General features: G+C 41.8%; 1 protein-coding gene across 4 annotated transcripts in view; it reads right to left on the bottom strand.

Moving 5' to 3' along the window:
* Positions 1 to 22,346, bottom strand: part of AGTPBP1 (ATP/GTP binding protein 1) — a 325,031-nt gene that overhangs the window by 12,359 nt on the left and 290,326 nt on the right. Inside the window, exon 27 of one of the 4 annotated variants that reach the window (XM_033927801.1) lies at positions 20,700 to 20,886. The exons of the other annotated variants lie outside the window; for them this stretch is intronic. Coding sequence (XP_033783692.1) covers positions 20,880 to 20,886 — 7 coding nt within the window. The 3' untranslated portion in view covers positions 20,700 to 20,879. Of the gene's footprint in view, positions 1 to 20,699; positions 20,887 to 22,346 lie in introns of those variants that run through there. 4 annotated transcript variants of the gene reach the window in all.

Here is a 22,346-nt window from a genome sequence, read left to right as displayed (position 1 = left end):
TGCCAATGCCCTCCTACCACCCAAGGGATGCCCCCTCCCGGTTCCTGGCAGGACCCACCCCCCTCCCCGTACCTTTAAAACCGCTGGGAGTAGGAGGGGTGGCCAGTCCCTCCTGCTCCTCAGGCCTCCTGTGATCTTCAGGAGCAGGAGGAAGCGCAAAGTCCTCTACTCCTGCTGCTCTGCCGGCCGATACTGGCCTTAGGCCATGCCCCGGTGCATCATGTGATGCACAGGGATAGGCTTAAGGCCATGATTGGCTGAGGCGCCTCGGGCTCCTCCCTTGGGAGGGGCCTGGGGTGCCTCAACCAATCAGAGACTTCCTTAGGGAGGAGTCTAAGGAAGTCCTTGATTGGCCAAAAACCTGATGCACTGGGACGTGGCCTAAGGCCGAGATCGGCCAGCAGAGCAGCAAGAGAGGAGGACTTTGCGTTTCCTCCTTCTCCCGAAGATAACAGGAGGCCTGAGGAGCAGGAATGACTGGGCACCCTCCTGCTCCCAACGGAATTAAAGGTATGGGGAGGGGATGGGCCTGGCAGGTAGGCCTGGCCGTGGGGGGGTGGCCCGGCCAAGTTTGTGATGGCAGGAGGGAGTTGGCATCCCTCCTGTCATATTCCTTCGCTTCAGGGAGGGGTGGGTGGGCAAGTTTTTTTTTGTTTGAGGAGGAGGGACACTGTCGGGTTAAAATCACAGGCTTAAAATGCGTTTTGCTGAATATATATTCTGCTAAAAGCATTGCAAGCCCGTGATTTTAAAGGGCAGGAGAGTTGGCCAGGATAGAAGCAACTGGTCTTCAGCAGTCGCTTCTTTTCTGATAGGCAAGCCCAATCGGTTTAGTATAAATTGTTTAGTGAATTGCTGCCTTACAAAATTTGCATGCCATTTCCCTCATTTGCAAGCGCTGATCAGATCGGGTGTTGATCGGGTCTAGAGGGTTAGTGAATCGGGTCGGGGAACAATCGGGTCGCAAATCGATCGGTACACGATCGGTTTGCTTAGTGAATTTAGTCCTATGAAAAGCAACATCTCTTTATATCCACAAGCAATCCCCTAGTGCAGGGATAGGCAATTCCGATCCTCAAGAGCCACAGAGGCAGGTCAGGTTTTTAGGCTATCCATAATGAATATGTATGAGATGGATCTGCATGCACTGCCTCCTTGAGATGCAAATCTATCTCATGCATATTTATTGTGGATATCCTGAAGATCTGACCTGCCTGTGGCTCTCGAGGACCGGAATTGTCTATTCCTGCTCTACTGTATCAGCATAGAAGACAGTTACTTGCTGACAGCTCAATACCAAAGGAAGATGATGATTTGGCAAGGTTAAACATTTTTTCACAGGGGTAGCTAACCAAGGTTGTTGTTATTAGGGTTTTTTTAACTCAAGATATCTAATTTGGGCCAAGCTGTTTAATTTAAACAATCTCGAGACACAATGAGGCCAAAATTCTTGAAGGCAAGTCACGCCAGAATTTCATCCCAGCTTCAAAATATGCATGGTGTGCAAGTCAACTGTCATTTACAGATTATGCTAAGCCAATAATTTAATATGGCTTAAAGTACCATTTTAAAACAGCTAGTGAAAAGTCACATATTTTGTCTTATCTATAGTGCAAAGCAGCGTTCTTCAACCCTTCAGTGGAGAAGGATAAATAGTGGCGTTCCCCAGGGACATGTGCTGGGACCACTGTTGGGTTTTTTCAACTTTATTTAGTTTTTAATGCCAACAAAAAGTGCAATACAATTTACATACAAATAATAATAATCAAATAAGCACTTATAAACAATCAGAATCTATACAAAAAATAAAATTCCCTCCCCCATCTAACATTACCAAAGCAAAAGATATATCCCCCCCCCAGATGTGTGGGTGCAAAACAACTGAAAATAAAGGATAAAGGGCAACTATAACAAATCTACAAAAGACGTCAATGGATCCCAAACCAATCTTATTATGCCCCAGCAAGTCAGCATTCATTTTCTCATACTTATAAGTTAAGCATAAGCTTGCCCACCGGAAAGGAAAACTAAGGTGTTCCTAATTCTTCCAATTGCGAATAATCATTTGCATGGCTATCCCAGTCATAATTAGGAAAAGCCGGCATTTATAGCGGTCCATGGGGGGGGGGGGGCTTAATATGCAATAACATTCCGCATACGTCAATGGAATTGATGCCTCCAGTATGGTATTAATCTGTCCCCATATTGACTTCCAAAAGTTAAGTATCAAAGGACAATAGAACAGCAGATGATCCAGTGTTTCTACATCAAGATGATAGTCCCAGCATCTATTAGATTTAGAACTGTCTAATTTTTGTAAACGAACAGGGGTCCAGAAACTTCTATGTAACAAAAAAAACCCATGTTTGTCTCATAGATGCTGATGCTGTACATCTCATCTTCCAAGTCCAAATTCATGGTCATTGAGATGCAGAAATATGATTTTTAGGGACCACTGCTTTTTAACATACTACTACTACTTATCACTTATATAGCGCTGAAAGGCATACACAGCACTATACATTTTGACATTTATAGACAATCCCTACTCGGAAGAGCTAACAATCTAACTTGGACAGACAGACACGAACTAGAGATGGGAATAACTAGTGAGATAATTACATTTGCTGTTGACAGGAATGGTGGGTTCAGGAGGGGAGGGTCTTTTGATGGGAGGTTTGGATCTCTTAGGTCTCCGTGAAGGATTAACATGGATGTCCTTGCGTGGTCTGCTGTTCTATGCTTTATTGTTGTTGAGTTTGGTATGTAAACAAGAAAATTTCAATAAAAAATTAAATATGAAAAAAATTTTTTTTGCTGTTGACACAAAGTTGTTTAAAGTTGTTAAATCGCAAGAGGATTGTAAAAATTGCAAGAGAACCTTGTGAGACTGGGCTTCAAAATGACGTTTAATGTGAGTAAATGCAAAATGATGCATGTGGGAAAGAGAAACCCGAACTACAGTTCCATGATGCAAGTTTCGATGTTAAGAGTCCCTGGCCAGTAAAAGGATCTAGGTGTCATCGTCAAAGACATCAATGTACAGAGGTGGCTAAGAAAGCAAATAGAATGTTAGGAATTATCAGGAAAAGAATGGAAAACAAAGATGAAAATTTTAGAATGCCCTTGTATCGCTGTACGGTACGGACACACCTCAAATACTGTGTGCAATTTTGGTCACCAAATCTCAAAAAAGAATTGAAAAATGTACAAAGGGCAACAAAAATGATAAAAGGGATGGGACAACTTCCCTATGAGGAAAGGCTAAAGCAGCTAGGGTCTTCAGCTTGGAGAAGAGATGGCTCAGGGGTTACATGACAGAGGTCTATAAAATATAGAGTGTAGTGGAGAGGGTAGATGTGAATCGCTTGTTTACTTTTTCCAAAAATACTAGGACTAGGGGACATGCGATGAAGCTATTAAGTAGTAGATTTTAAACAAATTGGAGAAAATATATTTCTTCACACAACGTGTAATTAAACTCTGGAATTCATTGCCAGAGAAAGTGGTGAAATCAGTTAGCTTAGTAGTGTTTACAAAAGGTTTAGATAATTTCCTATAGGAAAAATCCATAGGCCATCTGGCTTTGGGAAATCCACTGCTTATTCCTAGAATAAGCAGCCTAATATCTGTTTTACTGCTTGGGATCTAGCTAAATACTTGTGACTTGGGTTGACCACTGTTAGAAACAGGATGCTGGACTTGAAGGACCTTCGCTCTGTCCCATTATGGCAATTCTTATGGTCTTCCAAGTAGCACATGGCAGCTCCTCCCCAGTTTCCAACCAAGCTTCATCAGGGGATTGAGGTGAAGCGGGTTTACTTATGCTCAATCCCCTGATGAAGCTTGGTATCGAAACAGGGAACCCTGTTGGAAACTGTGGAGGTATTTTGCCAGCGGTGAGGAGTTTTCAGCCGCTGTGTTTTGGCTCATGCTCTACTGTGCGGGTTTGGTCCTGCTTCTACATCCCAGTTACCACTATGAAGACTATTGTGAATACTACATTTACAAAGATAAGTGCAATATTTTTTTATATAATACAAAAGTTTATGATAGTGTGTTAGTGTGTGATATTTTTTCCACTTATCTTGGAGTTTTTGACCAAGGATGTGTCTGCTTGTCTCAAAGTTGATATTTTGAGAGTTGCTTGTCTATATGGGTAGTGATTGTTTTGCACCCCTATTAGACACTGAAGTCTTTTCTCCATTTTTTGATGAATGCATGTCTGTAGTACTGGGTAGACATTGGGATATAATTTAGGTGTATATATTTTTTGGACATCCTTTCTTGTTTGAGAGTTTCTTTTAGGAAATAATGTATGTCATAATCCAAGAAAAGGGACCAAGTCTTAGAAATTGAGTTACTCAGCTGGCTAAGTAATCAAGAAGATACTGATTCAAATGCAACAATCCACCTCTTTTTATCATTTAATCTGATATACCATTTCAATTAACAATATAATTCAACAAATAAATAGAAACAAACTGGCACTGTTGCCTCATTTCTCAAGTAAGCGTGCACTAAGACTTGGTCCCTTTTCTTAGATTGTGACACATACAGTATATTTATCTTTAATAGACAGTACCAACAAACCTGGCCAACTCTATGATCACTTTACAGACATTTGCAACCAAGTGGCGACCCCACATGAAACCCACTTGCTCCTCGCGTATCAACTGGGGGAGATAAAGTAGCCATCCGGTGCACCAAAACCTTCGAAATAATTTTTACATCTACATTTATGAAAGTGGACGATAGAAGTCTACAAGGAGAGGGGTTTTCCCAGGTTTGGGTATTAAAGTAATTACTGCTTCATTAGATCCCCTGGGAAAAGCCAAGGATGTTACAGGAAAAGCCGAGGACGTTATAGATTGCATGTAATAGCTTACCAGGGGACCCATCACATGTTGCTTGAGAAATTTATAGTATTCTCCAGAAAAGCCGTCTGGTCTAGGTGCTGTGCACAATTTCAGCTTTTGAATAGCCTGCTGAATCTCCAATGCTCTTAGAGATGTGTTGAGCATGTCCAAAATGCTTAGTGTAAATCTAGAGAGGGCGACATCCTGCTTGGATTTGCAGTGTAAAGGTCTGAGAAATAATCCCTAAAGGCCTTTGCAATATGGTCTGTCTTGCTAAAGTCAAGCCCTCTGTTTAGTTGCAGGGCTGAAATCATGCAAGTGCCCAATCAGGTCTTAGACTTGCTAATAAATGGCCTGTTGCTTTGCTCTGTCATGGAGTAGTATGTTGAGAGCTGCCTGCTTGGCTAATATTGTTTTTTTGTGCACCAGCATGAGGTGCTGAAGATAATTATGCTTTGCTTGCTTTAATTCTTTCTCTAGCATTATAATACCCTGCTGTTATAGTATATGATGGTTGTGTGCTGCCATGTAGACAATCACGTCCCCTCACAAGACAGCCTTCAATGCCTTCCAATATAATATTGGATTGTCCTCGTGTTGACTATTATAATAATGGCAATCTGTCCACTTTTTTACCAAATATTGCTGGAAGTGTGCATCCTCATACAGATATGCCGTGAACTTCTAACCACTGTCCCCTCCTGCGTCTAAGCTCCAAATCTAAAAGCATCATTGCATGACCTAAGAAGGCCAGGGGGTGTATGGTCGCTGCTAGGACTGAGGGAAATAGCACTAGGATGTAGTTTGTGAGATCAAGTTGCGTGAGATCTAGACAGGTGCATGTAATCACGTTCTAATGGGTGCAAGGCGCCGTGGATCCACCAGATCCGAAAAGGTACAGAAAAAAGGCACCCACTTGTGCTTCCCCAAGGCAGTATGATTTGTCGATGACTTATCTAGCTGAGGATCCAATACCTGATTCAGGTCCTCTTGCCAACATCAGAAGGCAAGTATCATGAATCAGAGCAGTTTTAATCAATTAACACTTGCTTATAGGTACTAGGGGTGTACACCACCAATAGGTTAAAGCTCAAGCTACAGAGAGCTACTTGAAGTAGCAAATATCTTCCATAGAGATCTTTCAAAAACAGTTTAGTTTGGCATTTTAGTTGCTTACTAATTAATACAGCAACTCTCCCTTTCTTGTGCGCAGTGGAAGAACAGTAAATCTCTCCCACCCAGCCTGATCTCAATTTTAAGTGATCAACATCTGTTAATATGGTCTCTTGTAAGGAAGCTATGTCTACATCATGTCTTTTCAAATGAGCTAACAACTTGCTTCATTTAATGGGAGAATTCATTGGCTTCCAGTTAAATTTAGACTGATCCATAAGGCTCTAACTTTAGAATTTAAAGCTATAAGTTCAGGCCAACCTTGTTACTTGTCAAAACTTTTGGTCCCTTATTGTTCAGTCCAGAATTTGAAATCAACCAGTGCTCATCAATTGTTATTGCCTTCAGTGCATTTAATTAACATCTACTTGTAATTTTGCCTTTTTTGCTTCAGTCATGTTCTTATGGAACTCCATTCAACTTGAAGCCAGTTCTGAATTATCTTATTCTAAATTTAGAGGTCTTCTGAAAACTTATCTTTTTACTTTAGCTTTTCCTTAGAGATATTTTTAGGATCTCGTTTTGCAGCCACTATTAGACTTTATTTTTGTTATTTTATCTTTTTTTTTAATGAAATGGTGGTCCTTTCCTTATTGCTTTTATGTAAACCGCACTGATGTCAAAGCAAAATGCGGTCTATAAATGCCAAATAAACAAACACACACATTCCAAGATGTTATTCTTACCTTGGCACACTTTTGTTATAGTAGATGCACCTATGGGCTCTGATATCGGAGTTTGGGTGCCCTGCCTTCTCCCCAAAACTCCATTTTCTCTGCATACACATCACAGTCCACACTTACACAACCTATTCATATCCGCTTGTCTCCATTCCACTTACCCCACTCATCCTGCACTCTTGCATCCCCTTGTGTTCTCTACACCCACCCAAATTCCCAACCCAAATCTCTCCCCCCCCCCCCCACTAAACTCTCCCTGCTCAATAAGGCCTAATATCCTCAGACACCAATATGTCTCTAAGGCTATTGGCAATCACCCACCCAAAGTCAAAAAAGCAGGGGTAAAACAGATTTACTGACAAGGCCCTCCCTTAAACTCAATTATCCAACATTTCTATCTTACACAAAGTCTTTTTTTTTAGGGAAAGATGGCCATAACCTAGTCTTCCAGGTTTTTCCTGTTGCTCTGTTTTAAGCATCTACTAAGTCCACCCTCGCAGTAAGTTATTCCTGTGCCACAGAGACCGAGTCAAAACTTTTCCAGCGCCCATCAATATGAATTTTCAATTAGGCTAGGCAAAGTAATATGAAGCGCAGTTTGTGTTCCACAAACTACATGCATATCAGGGTCTGGCTGCTGCGTGGGCTCCGGCTGCCTGGTATCTGCCATCTTGTCATCTGCGGCCTTCCCGCTGCTACCTTTATCATGTTTTTGCAAGTGAGTGGCATATCCTCTGAAGCCCAAACAATATATTTTGAAGCCCAAACAATATATTTGTCCATATAGATGGCCCACTCCACAATAGACTTGAAGACCCGCCACAGTCCTTTGCAAAGAAGAAGATTAGGTACAATCCATGGGACAGCCCTGAGCAGCTACAAACAAGCATGCCCTGCTCCGCTTACAGCATCACATGATCTCTAATATCTAAGGTATAACAAAGATATATTCAACTGGTGAACCATAATAGGGATAAACACTATTATCTCTGTTCCAAGATCTCAAACAATTATATTAAGTCATGATAAATTATGCTGACTTATAAATAGTGGTTTCTTTACAGTGAACTAATGGGCCCTGGGGACTAATCTGGAACCACAAATGTTCCACTTTCAAAACATAAGATACATTTAAACAGAATTTCACTTCTTCCCTGTAACTAATCCAGCTGCATTTTAGATCTCAATAGCAGCCTTCTATTTCTGTTTGCATTGACCCGCAATGTGCAAGAGGATGGGATTAATCCCTTTAAACAACTGTGTTTGAAATCAGGCCTGAAAAACAGAAGGCTGAATTTTAAATTGACAATAGCACTAGTTAAATGTGCTATACTGCTGAATTTAATTTTTTATTTAATTCAATTCCACATTTATAGCCCACTTAACTACAAAGTTCCAAGTGGTTTACAGTCAAAATATATAACATCGAATATTTTCTTATAACAGAATATGCCACAATATCATTTTCATCAATCTTAATCAGAGTACCTTTAAAATAAGCATTAACAGGTAATATATATTCACAGTATCATTAACATCAATCTTAATCAATCAAGGTACTTCTAAAATAACCATGTCTTTGTCTTTCTAAATAACCCAGTGTTGGATAGATTTCTAATTTTATTGGGTAAAACATTCCATGGCTCTACAACTCTACTCAGGAGCATTTTCTTTCTAGAGAAAAATAATCTACAGTCTAACAGATGGTATTGATAACCACAATTCTGCTGAACGACGTAAATCTCTTGTTGATTTGCTTACAATTATCACGTCTGTAAAATAACTAGGACATAACCCATATAAAATTTTAAAAATAAAAATCAAACTTTTAAAATCTATTCTTGCTGTAGTTGGCAGCCAATGTAATAACGGAGTAGCATGATCATCTCTATTTCCTCTAAAACTAATTTAGCTGCAACATTCTGCATAATCTGCAGTCATTTCATCTGTTTAGCAGGAATACCTAACAAGAAAATATTACAATAATCCATGGAAGTAAGTACAAGAGACTGGACAATAACCTGTAAATAATTTCTCTCTAAGAAATGTTTCATGCTATATAACAATTTTAATTTGAACCAGATTTTCCTAATCAGATTATTAACCTGAGTTTCCATTGTTAGGCCAACATCTAATTAAATCCTCAGTAATTTAATTTCTTCTTTAAATTTCACATACGTTATTAAGTTTCATCCGCATTAATATTTCTCTTGACCTTGTTTCTTCTTTTCATCTTTTTTTGTATTTTTTAAAATCATTGTTAACCTAGTCGAGCTCCTTATTTAGTTGATGGCCCGGTATACAAAGCTAAGTTTTAGTTTAGTTTATATAGGAACAACCTGATTTCCTTTTTGTCGTATTAAATGGGATGGTTTTAACCAAATTACATTTGTCTTATCTGGATTTAACTTTAATCCACTGAGACATCCAGTTAAAAATATCTATAAATACAATATTCATCAAGATCTTAACTGAAGATACATCAGATAGTACAGGAAAAATTAGAATATCATCAGCATAAAAAATAATCAACATTTCTCTTCCGGGTTAATAAATCTAAGTCTCTCAAATACAAATTACCGTATTTTTTGCTCCATAAGATGCACCTGACCATAAGACCCACCCTAGATTTAGAGGAGGAAAACAAGAACCAAATTCTCCCTGCCAGGCTCTGCACCCAACCCCCACTCCTTGCCAAGCTCTGCACCATGTTCCCCCTCCCTGCCAGGCTCTGTACCCTGTCTCCCCCTCTGATGGTCTAGCGGTAGGCTGGGACAGGAGGGATCCGACCCAGCCGACTAAATTTTTTATACTCCCAGTACCTTTTTTAATCATACCCCCCATAACCCTCCACTACCTTTTCAAATCATCCCCCCGTACCCCCAGTACCCTTCCAGTACTTTTAAATCATCCCCCCATAGTACTTTTATGATAAAAATTTATTGATGATAAAGAAAAAGAAACCAAACAGCATGATAAACAATAAAGCATACAACTGCCAGAAACTGAAATAACAACCAGTAAATAGAGATATCATCATTAATGCAGAGGAAACCCCCCCCCCCCAAATCTGTCAGCTCCCTCCCCCCACCCCCCTTGCAGCAACTCAGGCATTGCCCTCAAAGAAGATCTAACCCAGCAACCCAGGGCTTTTGACACTTATAGGCCCCAGAAGAAAGAAATGAAATGCCCTAAACACAAGTCTCCTAGTACCTACAAAAAAAAAAAGAAGAAAGAGAAAAGAGAAGAAAGAAAGAGAGAGAAGGGGGAGCCACCAGGTGACCCAGCAGGCACACCATCATCCAAAATATGGTCACCCACCCAGCCCTGTAGGAATCTCCCCCAATACTTTTAAATCATCCCCCTGTACTTTTAAAACACCCCCCTCCCCTCTTAAAACACACCACCGCATCTTTTAAAACACCCGCCCGCTGGTTTAGTACCTGGTGGCCCAGCGTGTATCCCTCCCTCGCTAGCAGCGCACAGGTCAGGAGCGCAGAGGTCAGGTGCGAGCTTTAAGTGCTCCCGCCTGGCCCTGCAGCTCTATCTGAATGGATGCCATCAGTTCTCGCAAGTCCCATGAAAACTGATGACAGCCATTCAGATAGCGGTGCAGGCCCAAGCAGGAGCGCGGAAAGCTTGCTCCTGACTTCCATGGTCTTGACCTGTGCGCCACTAGCGAGGGAGGGATACACACTGGACCACCAGGTAGTATGGCGATGGCGGTTATGAGGGTGTTTTAAAAGGTGCGGCATGTTTTAAAAGGAGGGGGGGTTTAAAAATTGTATCTTTGCTCCATAAGACACACCGAGGTTTCCACTCACTTTTGGGTGGAAAAAAAGTGCATCTTATGGAGCGAAAAATACGGTAAACTAAATAGGGAATAAGGGAAAACACTTTTAGTCATTTGCCATTGTTTGGAGATATCTCTCTGCCAATTAACTTGCAAACTTCTCCTCTTAAGGAAGCCTTCCATCCATGTCCAAACATTCCTTCCTACACCCATTCTATCCAATAAAGCCAAAAGCAAATCATGATTAAACAAATCAAATGCTGCCGATAAATCTAGTTGTATCAACAACACTCCTACATTTTTTATTAAAATAGTTCCTTACATTGGACATAAGTGTCAGGAGAGCTGTTTCAGTACTACAGAGTGTAGAGAATCGCGATTGAAAAGGATCCAGTAAATCAAAACACTCCAAATATTCCTGTACTTGAGATGTTACAATTGCTTCTATAACTTTAAACAGGGTTGGAAGATTTGCTACCGGTCTATAATTTTGACAAACTTTGGGCTCTAAATCTTCACCCTTTAGTAAGGCGTTCAACATAATTATTCCCATTTCCTTTGAACTACCACTTCGTGTTAGTAAGCAAACTAACATGTAATGTAATGTAATTAACAACCGTGAAGCTCAAGGATTTATTATACAACTCCCTTTAGAACAGTGGTCTCAAACTCGAACCCTTAGTGGGGCCACATTTTGGATTTGTAGGTACTTGGAGGGCCGCAGAAAAAAATAGTTAATGTCTTATTAAAGAAATGACAACTTCATGAGGTAAAACTCTTTATAGTTTATAAATCTTTCCTTTAACAGTTAAAGGAAAGATTTATAAACTATAAAGAGTTTTACTTTATGCAAAATTGTCATTAACTATTTTTTCTGTGGCCCTCCAAATACCCTATTTTTTTCTGCAGCCCTCACATTTAAAGTTTAATATCTTTCCTTTCTCAAAACTGACACATTTCAATTACTATATTGAAAATAAAATCATTTTCCCTACCTTTATTGTCTGGTGACTTTATTTTTCTGTGCATTTAACTATGTTTCCAGGGTCTTCTTGTCTTTTGACTGGTTTTCTCTCCATCTTCACTTGCTGCCTTGCATCCATCTTTGGCATTAACTGCTTTCTTTTCAAAATCTACGTTTCCATGTCTTACCTTCCCTTCTGTCTTTCTCTTCTTCTGTCCCTATTTCCATGGTCTGACATCTCTTTCTTTCCTTTCTCTCCCTCATTCCTTCCTTTCCCCTGGTTTAGCATCTGTTTCCTTCCCTCCCCCAACTTTTTATTTCTTTCACCCTGCCCCCTTCTTTCTTTCTCTCTCCGTGCCCCCTTTCTTTCTGTCTTTCTTTCTCCATGCCCCTTTCTTTACTTCTCCCTGCCCTCCCCCAAGCCACTAACATCAGGGAACAGGTCGCCACTGCCGCAATCAGGGAACAGGCCACGCCGAGGTCTTAACTCTCCCTGTTTATCTTCCTCAGCGCGGGGCCGACCAATTCTCGCCACCCGACGTCAATTCTAACGTCGGGGAGGGACTTTCGGGCCAGCCAGGCAGCGATTGGCTGGCCTGGAACTTCCTCCCCGACGTTAGAATTGACGTCGAGTGGTGAGAATTGGTCGGCTACGAGCTGGGGAAGATAAACAGGGAAAGTTAAGACCTCAGCGCGGCCTGTTCCCCGATTGCGGCGGTGGAGGCCTGTTCCCCGATGGTAGTGGCTTGGGGAAGGGCAGGGAGAAGTAAGACCTCGGGCACTGGCCTGTTCCCCGATTGCGGTGGCTTGGGGGAGGGCAGTTGGAAGGGAAGTAGATTGGAGACCCCTGCTTTAGTCTAGGACAGATTGCGGGCCGCAAAATAGTCCCGGGGTGGCCACATGCGGCCCACGGGTCACATGTTTGAGACCGCTACTTTAGAAAATCATAATAATATATATTTTTACATCACGTCTCAACTAGTCTAAATGCTGTACAAATATGATCTACTGGAACATCCCTTGAAATATCATCTATTTCTATTTGGGCAGCAACTCCCTCCACATCTACCTGAGGTAGAGATTTTACTAAATGATTGAAAAAAATCTGCAAGATTCCATGCAATACTTGATATATGACTATTTTGAGACAGGGCTGTGTATAGAACCTAACCAATTTTTAAAAACTCTTTACTAGGATTAGAACTCTGGCTACTATTCTCTGAAAAAATGTTTTTTTTTTTGCCAACTTAGGGTCCCTTTTATCAAGCTGCGCTAGAGGTTTTTAGCATGGGCTGGTGAGGTAAATGCTCCAATACTCATAAGAATTCTATAAGCGTCGGAGAATTTATCACACCAGCCCACACTAAAACCCTCTAGTGAAGCTTGATAAAAGGGGCCCTTAATCTATATTCATTATGGATATCCTGGAAATCTAACTTGCTGGGCATATCCTCAGAACTGGGATGACAACAACTACACTAGAAGAATGAGTAATAGCTATAACCCATATAGTTCTATATAAAAATATCCCACAAATCTAACTTTAGGTACTGACAATAAAATCCCCTTTACAGAACATTAGTATGTGAGCTCTGAACTCTGAAGCTCTCTTCCTCCCAGACCCTCCCCCCTTACCTTACTTTACCATCTGTTTAACTTGCAATGTTAATTGCACATTGAAAGTATGTGGTCTTCCAGGGAAAAATTAAACATGCATCTTCATTAAAGTCACTGTAAATGTCACTTGCTACTTAATGCAAATGCACAACAGTTAGAAACTGATGGACTACAAATATCATGGGTCTAAATGGTCACGGCTTTAACGGCTTTTATAGTCACCCGCTGGCCTGGCTTCTTTTTATAGCTCTGTTTATCTTGCTTTACAGCATTACTTCTATTGTTTCAGCAATTTACAGCAGCATCTTATCTATGCAGTTAACCAAAGTGCTCCAAGGTGATTGTTAAAGATTCTTAAACATATTGATTATGTGACGTGCTGATCATTTTAATCTTTCAAGTGCAGTGTGAGTTAAGATTGCGTAGCCAAAAAAAATCCATAAGATATCTTGCTAAATAATCTAATTAAACAACATGCGAATGAATTTTATCATGATGTTTTTTGTGTCCCTGTGTGTGTGTTTTATGTTTGAATATCTTTATTGATGTCAATGTATTTCATAGTACGTCATACAAGAGAGGTAGAAACAGCATTACATAAACCAAACATTGCAGCTTTGAACACCAATCAAACCATACAATGTCAATTTTCTCACCCAAGTAAACACCTCCTCCAAGCTAGAAACGATAAATGGGAAGTAAACCCTCTTAGCGGGCAATGCATACCACTGCCAAAGGCCGTTACACTTCTAAGTTATTGAGAAATTTGGATCAGATACGGGTAGTGAGAGCTTCCAAATATGGAATCCACCTTTTAACATAAACATAAGAATTGCCGCTGCTGGGTCAGACCAGTGGTCCATCGTGCCCAGCAGTCTGCTCACGCAGCGGCCTTAGGTCAAAGAGCAGTGCCCTAACTGAGACTAGCCTTACCTGCATATGTTCTGGTTCAGCAGGAACTTGTCTAACTTTGTCTTGAATCCCTGGAGGGGGTTTTCCCCTATAACAGACTGCGGAAGAGCGTTCCAGTTTTCTACCACTCTCTGGGTGAAGAAGAACTTCCTTACGTTTGTACAGAATCTATCTCCTTTTAACTTTAGAGTACCCTCTCGTTCTCTCTACCTTGGAGAGAGTGAACAGTCTGTCTTTCTCTACTAAGTCTATTCCCTTCATTATCTTGAATGTTTCGATCATGTCCCCTCTCAGTCTCCTCTTTTCAAGGGAGAAGAGGCCCAGTTTCTCTAATCTCTCACTGTACGGCAACTACTCCAGCCCCTTAACCATTTTAATCGCTCTTCTCTGGACCCTTTCGAGTAGTACTGTGTCCTTCTTCATGTACGCCGACCAGTGCTGGACGCAGTATTTCAGGTGAGGGTGTACCATGGCCCGGTACAGCGGCATGATAACCTTCTCCGATCTGTTCGTGATCCCCTTCTTAATCATTCCTAGCATTCTGTTCACCCATTTTGCTGCCACCACGCATTGCGCAGACGGCTTCATTGACTTGTCGACCAGTACTCCCAAGTCTCTTTCCTGGAGGGTCTCTCCAAGTACTGCACCGGATATCCTGTATTAGTGTATAAGATTTTTGTTACCGACATGCATCACCTTACACTTATCCATGTTAAACCTCATTTGCCATGTCGCGGCCCATTTCTTGAGTGTGTTTATGTCACATTGCAGGTCTTCACAATCCTCCTGCGTCTTCACTACTCTGAATAACTTTGTATCATCTGCAAATTTAATCACCTCACTCATTGTACCAATTTCCAGATCGTTTATAAATATGTTGAAGAGCACGGGTCCAAACACCGAACCCTGCGGCACTCCACTCAGGACGTTTTTCCACTCAGAGTATTGTCCATTTACTCCCACTCTCTGTTTCCTATCCGCCAGCCAGTTTTTAATCCACGTGAGTATTTCACCCTCGATTCCATGGCTCGCAATTTTTTGAAGTAGTCGTTCATGCGAGACCTTGTCGAACGCCTTCTGAAAATCCAGATATACAATGTTGACCGGTTTGCCCTTGTCTATCTGCCTGTTTACACCCTCGAAGAAGTGCAGCAAGTTCGTCAAGCAAGATCTTCCCTTGCTGAAGCCGTGCTGGCTGGTCCTCATCAGATTGTATCCGTTAAGGTGATCAATGATGTGGTCCTTTATCAGCTCCTCTACCATCTTTCCCAGTACTGAGGTCAGACTCACCGGTCTGTAGTTTCCCGGATCTCCCCTCGAACCTTTCTTAAAGATCAGTGCAATATTCGCTACTTTCCAGTTTTCCAGAACCCTTCCTGATTTGATCAACAGATTGGGTATTAGTTGAAGCAGTTCAGCTATAACCCCTTTGAGTTCCTTGATTACCCTCAGATGGATGACATCTGGTCCCGGGGATTTATCGTTTTTAAGCCTATCAATCTGCCTGCATACCTCTTCTAGACTGACCGTTAACCCTGTCAGTTTCCTGTCTTCGTTTCCTGTGTATAGCCTGTCGGTTTCCGGTATGTTGCATATATCCTCATCAGTAAATACAGACGCAAAAAATGTGTTCAGTTTGTTGGCGATGGCTTTGTCCTCCTTTAGCACTCCCTTTATTTCATGGTCATCCAACGGCCCCACCGCTTCCTTTGCGGGTCGTTCCCCCTTAATATATCGAAAGAATGGCTTGAAGTTTTTTGCCTCCTTGGCTATTTTCCTCGTAGTCTCTTTTGGCCCCTCTTACTGCCTTATGGCACCTGCTTTGATGATGTTTTTGCTTTTTCCAGTTTTCGTCTGTTTTTGATCTTTTCCATTCCTTAAACAAAGTCTTCTTGTCTCTGATCGCTTCCTTCACCGTTACAGTGAGCTGGTTCCTTGTTCTTTTTCCTCTTGGATCCCTTGTTGATATGCGGTATATATAGATTTTGTGCCTTGGTGACTGTATCCTTAAAAAGGGACCATGCTTGCTCTAGCGTTTTTACAGTGCTTATCCTCTTCTTAATCTGCTTCCCCACCATGAGTCTCATCCCTTCGTAATTCCCTTTTCGAAAGTTCAGTGTCATGGCCATCATTTTGGATCAATGTTTTGCCCCTGTGTCCAGGTTGAAGCGGATCATATTGTGATCACTGCTTTCCAGCGTCCCTACTTCTACACTTTGCACCAGTCCTCGTAGTCCATTTAGAATTAAGTCCAGAATTGCATTTCCTCTATTTTCCTTGACAAGTTGTTCCAGGAAGCAATCGCCTACAGCATCCATGAACTTGATCTCCCTACTGCAGCCGGAGGTGCCTAGGTTCCGGTCTATCCCTGGATAATTGAAGTCACCCATGATAACTGTGTTGCCTCCCTTGCAGTTGCATTTAATCTGGTCTGTCATTTCTCCATCAATTTCTTCGGACTGCCCTGGGGAAAACACATATAGGAGCTCCTGTGTGGTCCAAGGATGTACCTTGCTAGGCCAAATCTGTGGCTGAAGTACCAAGAGATTTTTTTGCTTTTTGCTGATGCCATCTGATCAAAAGTTAGCTGCACCCAGCACTTCATAATACTGTTGAATGCCCCCTAAGAAAGGGATCACTCTCCCAGATCTAGGGTTTGGTGACCGAGATAGTCTGCCTGGACATTGCTCACTCCCACTACATGAGCTGCCGTTAGAGCCTGCAAATAATTTTCCTCCCAACAAAACACTACACTTCCAGCTTCAATTGAGCACTCTTGGTGCCTCCCTGTCTGTTGATTTAAGCCACCATTGTGGCATTGTCTGAGAAGACTTTGACCTCCTGGCTTTCCAGGATTGCCTCCAATGCCTGCAGTACTAGACGAATGGCTCCGAGTTCTAATCTTCTTATTGACCATGTTCTCTGCAAGAGTAACCAGCGGCCCAGTTCCGGATGATCTTCGCAATTACCTCCCCAGTCATACAGATTGGCATCTGTCATCAGTATTTTCTAAGATGAGATGCGAAGAGGCACGCTCATGGATAGAGTTTCCCCTGAAGCCACCACTGTAAACTGTGACGTGCTTCTGCTATCTAGAGTTACGGTATCTGGAGCGAGTCCTACTTTGGAGACTAGCGGGACAACACAGCATTCTGAAGATGGCATAGATGAGCTTTCACCCAGGGGACCACTTCTCTGTTAGCTACCATTGATCTCAGCCCTTCAGGTAGTGCCAAACCATGGGGGCTGACATGGCCAGTATGTCCAGAATCTGAAGCTGTAGCTTCAGTTTGCACAGCTCTGAAAGAAAACCACGGTTCTCTGCTGTTTAGGAAATTGGCTCACTGGTAGAGCTGCTGCCTCTGTACCCAGAGGTTGTGAGATCAAATCCTCATGCTGCTCCTTGTGACCCTGGGCAAGTCACTTAATCCTTCAGTGCCAACTTTGAAATGCTAAAGCCACAAAAAGGTGGTGTAGAAGTCCCCATTCCCTTCCCTGTTCTAAGCTAGGCTTTGAGGAGGAGAGTGTGGTATAGTGGTTAGAGCTACAGCCACAGCACCCTGAGGACATGGGTTCAAACCCCATTTTTCTCCTTGTGACCCTGGGCAAGTCACTTAATCCTCCACTGCCCTACCAGATCAGATATAGAAAATGATTTAAGTACTTGTATGTAAAACCACTTTGAGTATGATTGTAAAACCTCAAAAAGGCAGTATACAAGTTCCATTCCCTTTCCTCCATGTATTGAATCAGTTCCAGATGACCCTTTTGAAACTGATGAGCCACCCCATGTCCTGCAGCAGCTGTACTACTTGTGCCACTAATTCATGTCCTGCTGTCTTGAACGGGGTTCTGATTAGCCAATTGGTCAAGTGTGGATGCACCTGAATCCCTGCCTTGCACACGTATGCCACTACCATTACCCTTGGTTAAGGTACGAGATGCCATGGCGAAAACTGAAAATGCTTTTCCAGCACATGGATCTTGACAGCACCACATAGGGTAAGGCACCCTCCACAGCCAGAGCCTGACATCACATCTTGTGGCAAGCACACACCACAAATGGGGCCACAGCTGCCGTCTTAAGACCCAAGCTTAAAGTCTCAATCCTGTGCATCCTTCAAGATGACTCCACCTTCACTAGGAAGTGAAGTATGCTTAGTAGCTTGCACTACCAAGGAATCTGTAGAAAGCTGCTGAAAATTCGGAGTCATCGAATATAAGTTGGACATGGCCATGGCCCTCCGATGCGTCACAATGCTCTGTCAGCATCATGGCAACTTTTGGATGCGAAGGAAAATATGTTGACTGGATCTTAGAACTGCTTAACAATGAATTTTGAGCTGTTGACTTCTATGGGGGTCCAAGCCTAACTCCTGCACGGAAACCATGAAAACTTCCATTAAATCCGATAGTTTAAAAAATCTATATGATGTTGAGTCCTCTCCTTGGTCTTGTGCTGTCACAGAGTCCTGGCTATGCATGCCCGCTTGCAACCCAGACTCCTCCCAGCTTGCGGAGTCCTTTTGGGAGAGCAGGGGCATCAAGCCCGACTCCTCATCTTCCTAATCCTTCTCAGATTGGACCTCTGGATCTTGTAGATCTACCCTCTGCCGTAGAAACCGAATCTTGCATAAAGGAACCTCCCCTCCCCCCGAGCCAGCACCTGGTAAACTCCAGATGCTGAAGCTCCTCATAAGCTTCAAACATTAAACTCACAAACTCAGAGTTAAAGCCCTGCATTGGATCTCTTGAGGATCTCTGCAGGGCCACATCCTTTCTCCTCATGGGTTCAGAAGCATCTATGTGCTTGCATTTCGCTGACGATGCCAAGTTGCTCTGTAAGCTCTGGAAGGGTTTTCTGACCCAACAACCAAACTGACTGAAACTCCAATTCTTTGGAGGGCCCAGAGGGGGTTAAGCTCAGCGCTCCTTCCACTCCTCAAATGCCCTGCAGCACATGGCGCATGGATGCTCCTCCGCCAATCATTCTTTACAAATTTGGCATGATATAGGGGGAAAACAGACTGAGGAGTCTATTTCTATCGATTTTGAGTCAAATTGTATTGTTTTTGAGGTAGATGGAGGTGGATTAAAATGGATCGTAAAATCCAAGATGGCTGCCATGATCGCAATTTCATGGTAAAAATAGCCTGGGACAGCAAAATCAAAAGACAAAAAGAATGCATAAAATGCATTTTTGGAGCTGGGGACCTAAATCCTGTCCCCAGGAACCCCCCCAAATGTTAATTTTCAGACCCCCCCCCTCCCCTCCTATATCTCCCAAAGAGAGTAATAGACTGTACTTACAATCTTGTCAGGTGCCTGCCTGCATCAGCTTCACATAGCAGCTGGGATCTAGAGAAGATTTTCTGCCTCAGACGGGCATTCAGATCTTCAAGAAGCTTGTCTCTTCAGGCTACCTTTTAGTCAAACTCCAAGAGCCTGAAACCCTCAACCCCATTAACACCAGATGTGTCTTTAGGGGGAGGGGGGGATGCAGCTGGCATCTGCAAATCCCTCAGAACCAATATGGGGACCAGTCAGCCTGCGCTTAAGTACCTGAATAAACAGGGGCAAGCCGCACTCTTAGGAGACCAAACCCTGAGCTATCCAGAATATTAGTGGAGGCCAGCTAGGCAGGTGCTCTAAAAGAAGAGTTGCTCCCCCACCCCCAGCTACAGATCTCTGATTATAGAATATGTATTTTCTCCTAGATAGAGATGCCCTCCAGAAATACAGGGGTTTTCTTGGGCAACAGAAAGCTTCCCAGAATCAGATTTAAAAAAAAAATCCAAAAATAAAAAAACAGATGCAGAGCAGAAGACACCTTTGCAGAAGGAAGAACTGAGGAAGAAGAGCACTGCCCAGTGACACAAGGAGGCAGAGCTGAAGAATCTGCATGATGCCTTCAACAAGGGGATAAAACCTATAGTCCAGACAACTGTACCCTTTGCACTGGAAAGATGGATTAGTTATTTTGTTAGACAACCAGTTTTCAAAAGGAATTACTTTATGCTGGTATGAGTTCTAAGTGTGGGTACCTCAAGGGAAAATATAAACAAGTAATAGAGTTTGGGATGGATACTCTATCTTCTTGTATAAAAATCAACCAAATGGGAGTGAGGTCAGTTCTATACATTTTGATGGCCTACTTGATAATTAAGTATAAATTAAAAAAAAAAAAAAAAATTCCATCCTTCCTATAATATAAAATAAACTGGTAGAGGTTTTCTCTAGAGCATGGGTGTCAAAGTCGGTCCTCGAGGGCCGCAATCCAGTCCGGTTTTCAGAATTTCCCTAATGAATATGCATGAGATCTATTTGCATGCACTGCTTTCATTGTATGCTAATAGATCTCATGCATATTCATTGAGGAAATCCTGAAAACCCAACTGGATTGCAATCCTTGAGGACCGACTTTGACACCTGTGCTCTAGAGTACAAAGGGTGGGGCAAAGGTGGTTTCTTGTGATGGAACCAGAATGACAGTTATCAAAAGGTGATAACCTACACCTGTTGAGAACACATGGATCCTTTCTTGAGATGTCAAGGTTGGTCCAATAAAATGCAGCACAATCAACAAAAAATTCTCCTCTTTTGTTTTTATTTTTATGCCTCATTTGTACAAGTCCTTGTAAGAAAACAGGTACGCCTTTTGATAGGACTGTACTTTTCATTCAGAAGAATTTCCTTCTTTAAGCTTCATTTTTAGCTCTGTATTCTGGTTTTTGGTAGACGGTGTCCACTTGATACCTGCTCTGTGGTGATGAGAGTAGCCAAGTAAGAGGTATATCTTCCAACTTTCCACAACTCTAACTCCTTGATGATGATAAACCACCAAAAAGCTTAAGGCAGAAAGCATGGCACGGAGCAGGCAATTATTCTCTATAATATATGGAGAAGGAGAAAGAAAAAATCCTCAAGTACCTATTGATGCAATCAGAGATCAAGAAAATGTGGCAGAAATAATCCCAACTATATTGAGTGCCAACGGCTTGATTTAAAACATGTCTAAGCACACCTTGCTAGTTGTCACTATACAATACATCCTATATAAACCCCAGAAGAAAATGTTCTTTGGCACAATGCAGTTATTAAGATAAGCATTAGAGATGCATCTGAGAGACTAAGGGCTCCTTTTATCAAGGTGCGCTACGGAGGTTAGCATGTTGGACATTTCATCACGTGCTAACCCTCGTGGCAAGCCAAAAACCTAATGCCTTGCCAATGGAGGCGTTAGCGACTAGCGCGGCAGGCGGTTGAACGCAAAGTATTCCGCGTGTTAACCGCCTACCGCACCTTGATAAAAGGAGCCCTAAGATTATACCAAACATATTACTGCTTAAGGCATTTTCTTTTCTTTTTTTTATAAATTCTTTATTCATTTTTATACTTACATCAAGTGCATCAAAAAGTTACATCATTTTAACTTAAGTACATCACTTGAAATTCTACATTCTTCATATTAAATAGAATTATCCCTTTCCCCCCATCTCTTCAGTATCTCATAACACATATACCATATAATAAATTCCCCCTTCCCCTACCACATTCTTTCATTTGTACAAAACAGGGAAATAATACCTATTCATTGCAATATTTTGTTAATGGCCACACATCTTGAAATTTATAAAAATTCCCTTTCTGAATAGCTAATGTTCTTTCCATTTTATAAATATGACACACTGAATTCCACCAAAAACTGTAGTTTAATCTATTCCAATTTTTCCAATTACATGTTATTTGTTGTATGGTGACTCCTGTTAAAATAAGTAAGAGTTTATTATTTTTGGAAGAAATTTGGCTCTTAACCCTCATAGACATGCCAAATAATACTGTGTCATACGATAATGCCACAGGATTTTCTAATAAACTATTAATTTGGCCCCAAATTGATTTCCAAAAATCCATAAATGGGCAATAGAACAATAAATGATCTAAAGTCCCTGCCTCAAGATGACAATGCCAACATCTATCAGACTTAGAGCGATCTAATTTTTGTAAACGAACAGGGGTCCAGAATGTTCTATGCAATAAGAAAAACCATGTTTGTCTCATAGATGCAGACATTGTACATCTCATCCTCCAAGACCAAATTCGTGGCCACTGAGACGTAGACATTTGATGCTTAATCTCAGTGCTCCAAATGTCCTGAAGAACAGTCTGTTTTTTTATTCATAAATTCAGGTATTAATTTGTTCCAATGAGCGGCCTGATGTCCCAGGAAATCCACCAGGCATTTTCTTTAAAAACAACAGGAAAAGCTACCAGCTTATCATCAGCGGGGTGTTCCTTTTTCACACAGCAATGGGAAAAAGAAAGCAAGTTCAAAAGAGGTTCCTTCT

This window comes from Geotrypetes seraphini, chromosome 1, assembly GCF_902459505.1.
Source record: "Geotrypetes seraphini chromosome 1, aGeoSer1.1, whole genome shotgun sequence".
In the NCBI taxonomy this organism is placed as follows: domain Eukaryota; kingdom Metazoa; phylum Chordata; class Amphibia; order Gymnophiona; family Dermophiidae; genus Geotrypetes; species Geotrypetes seraphini.
Note: the sequence above shows the minus strand (reverse complement) of the source record. Positions and strands in the feature narration are given on the sequence as shown.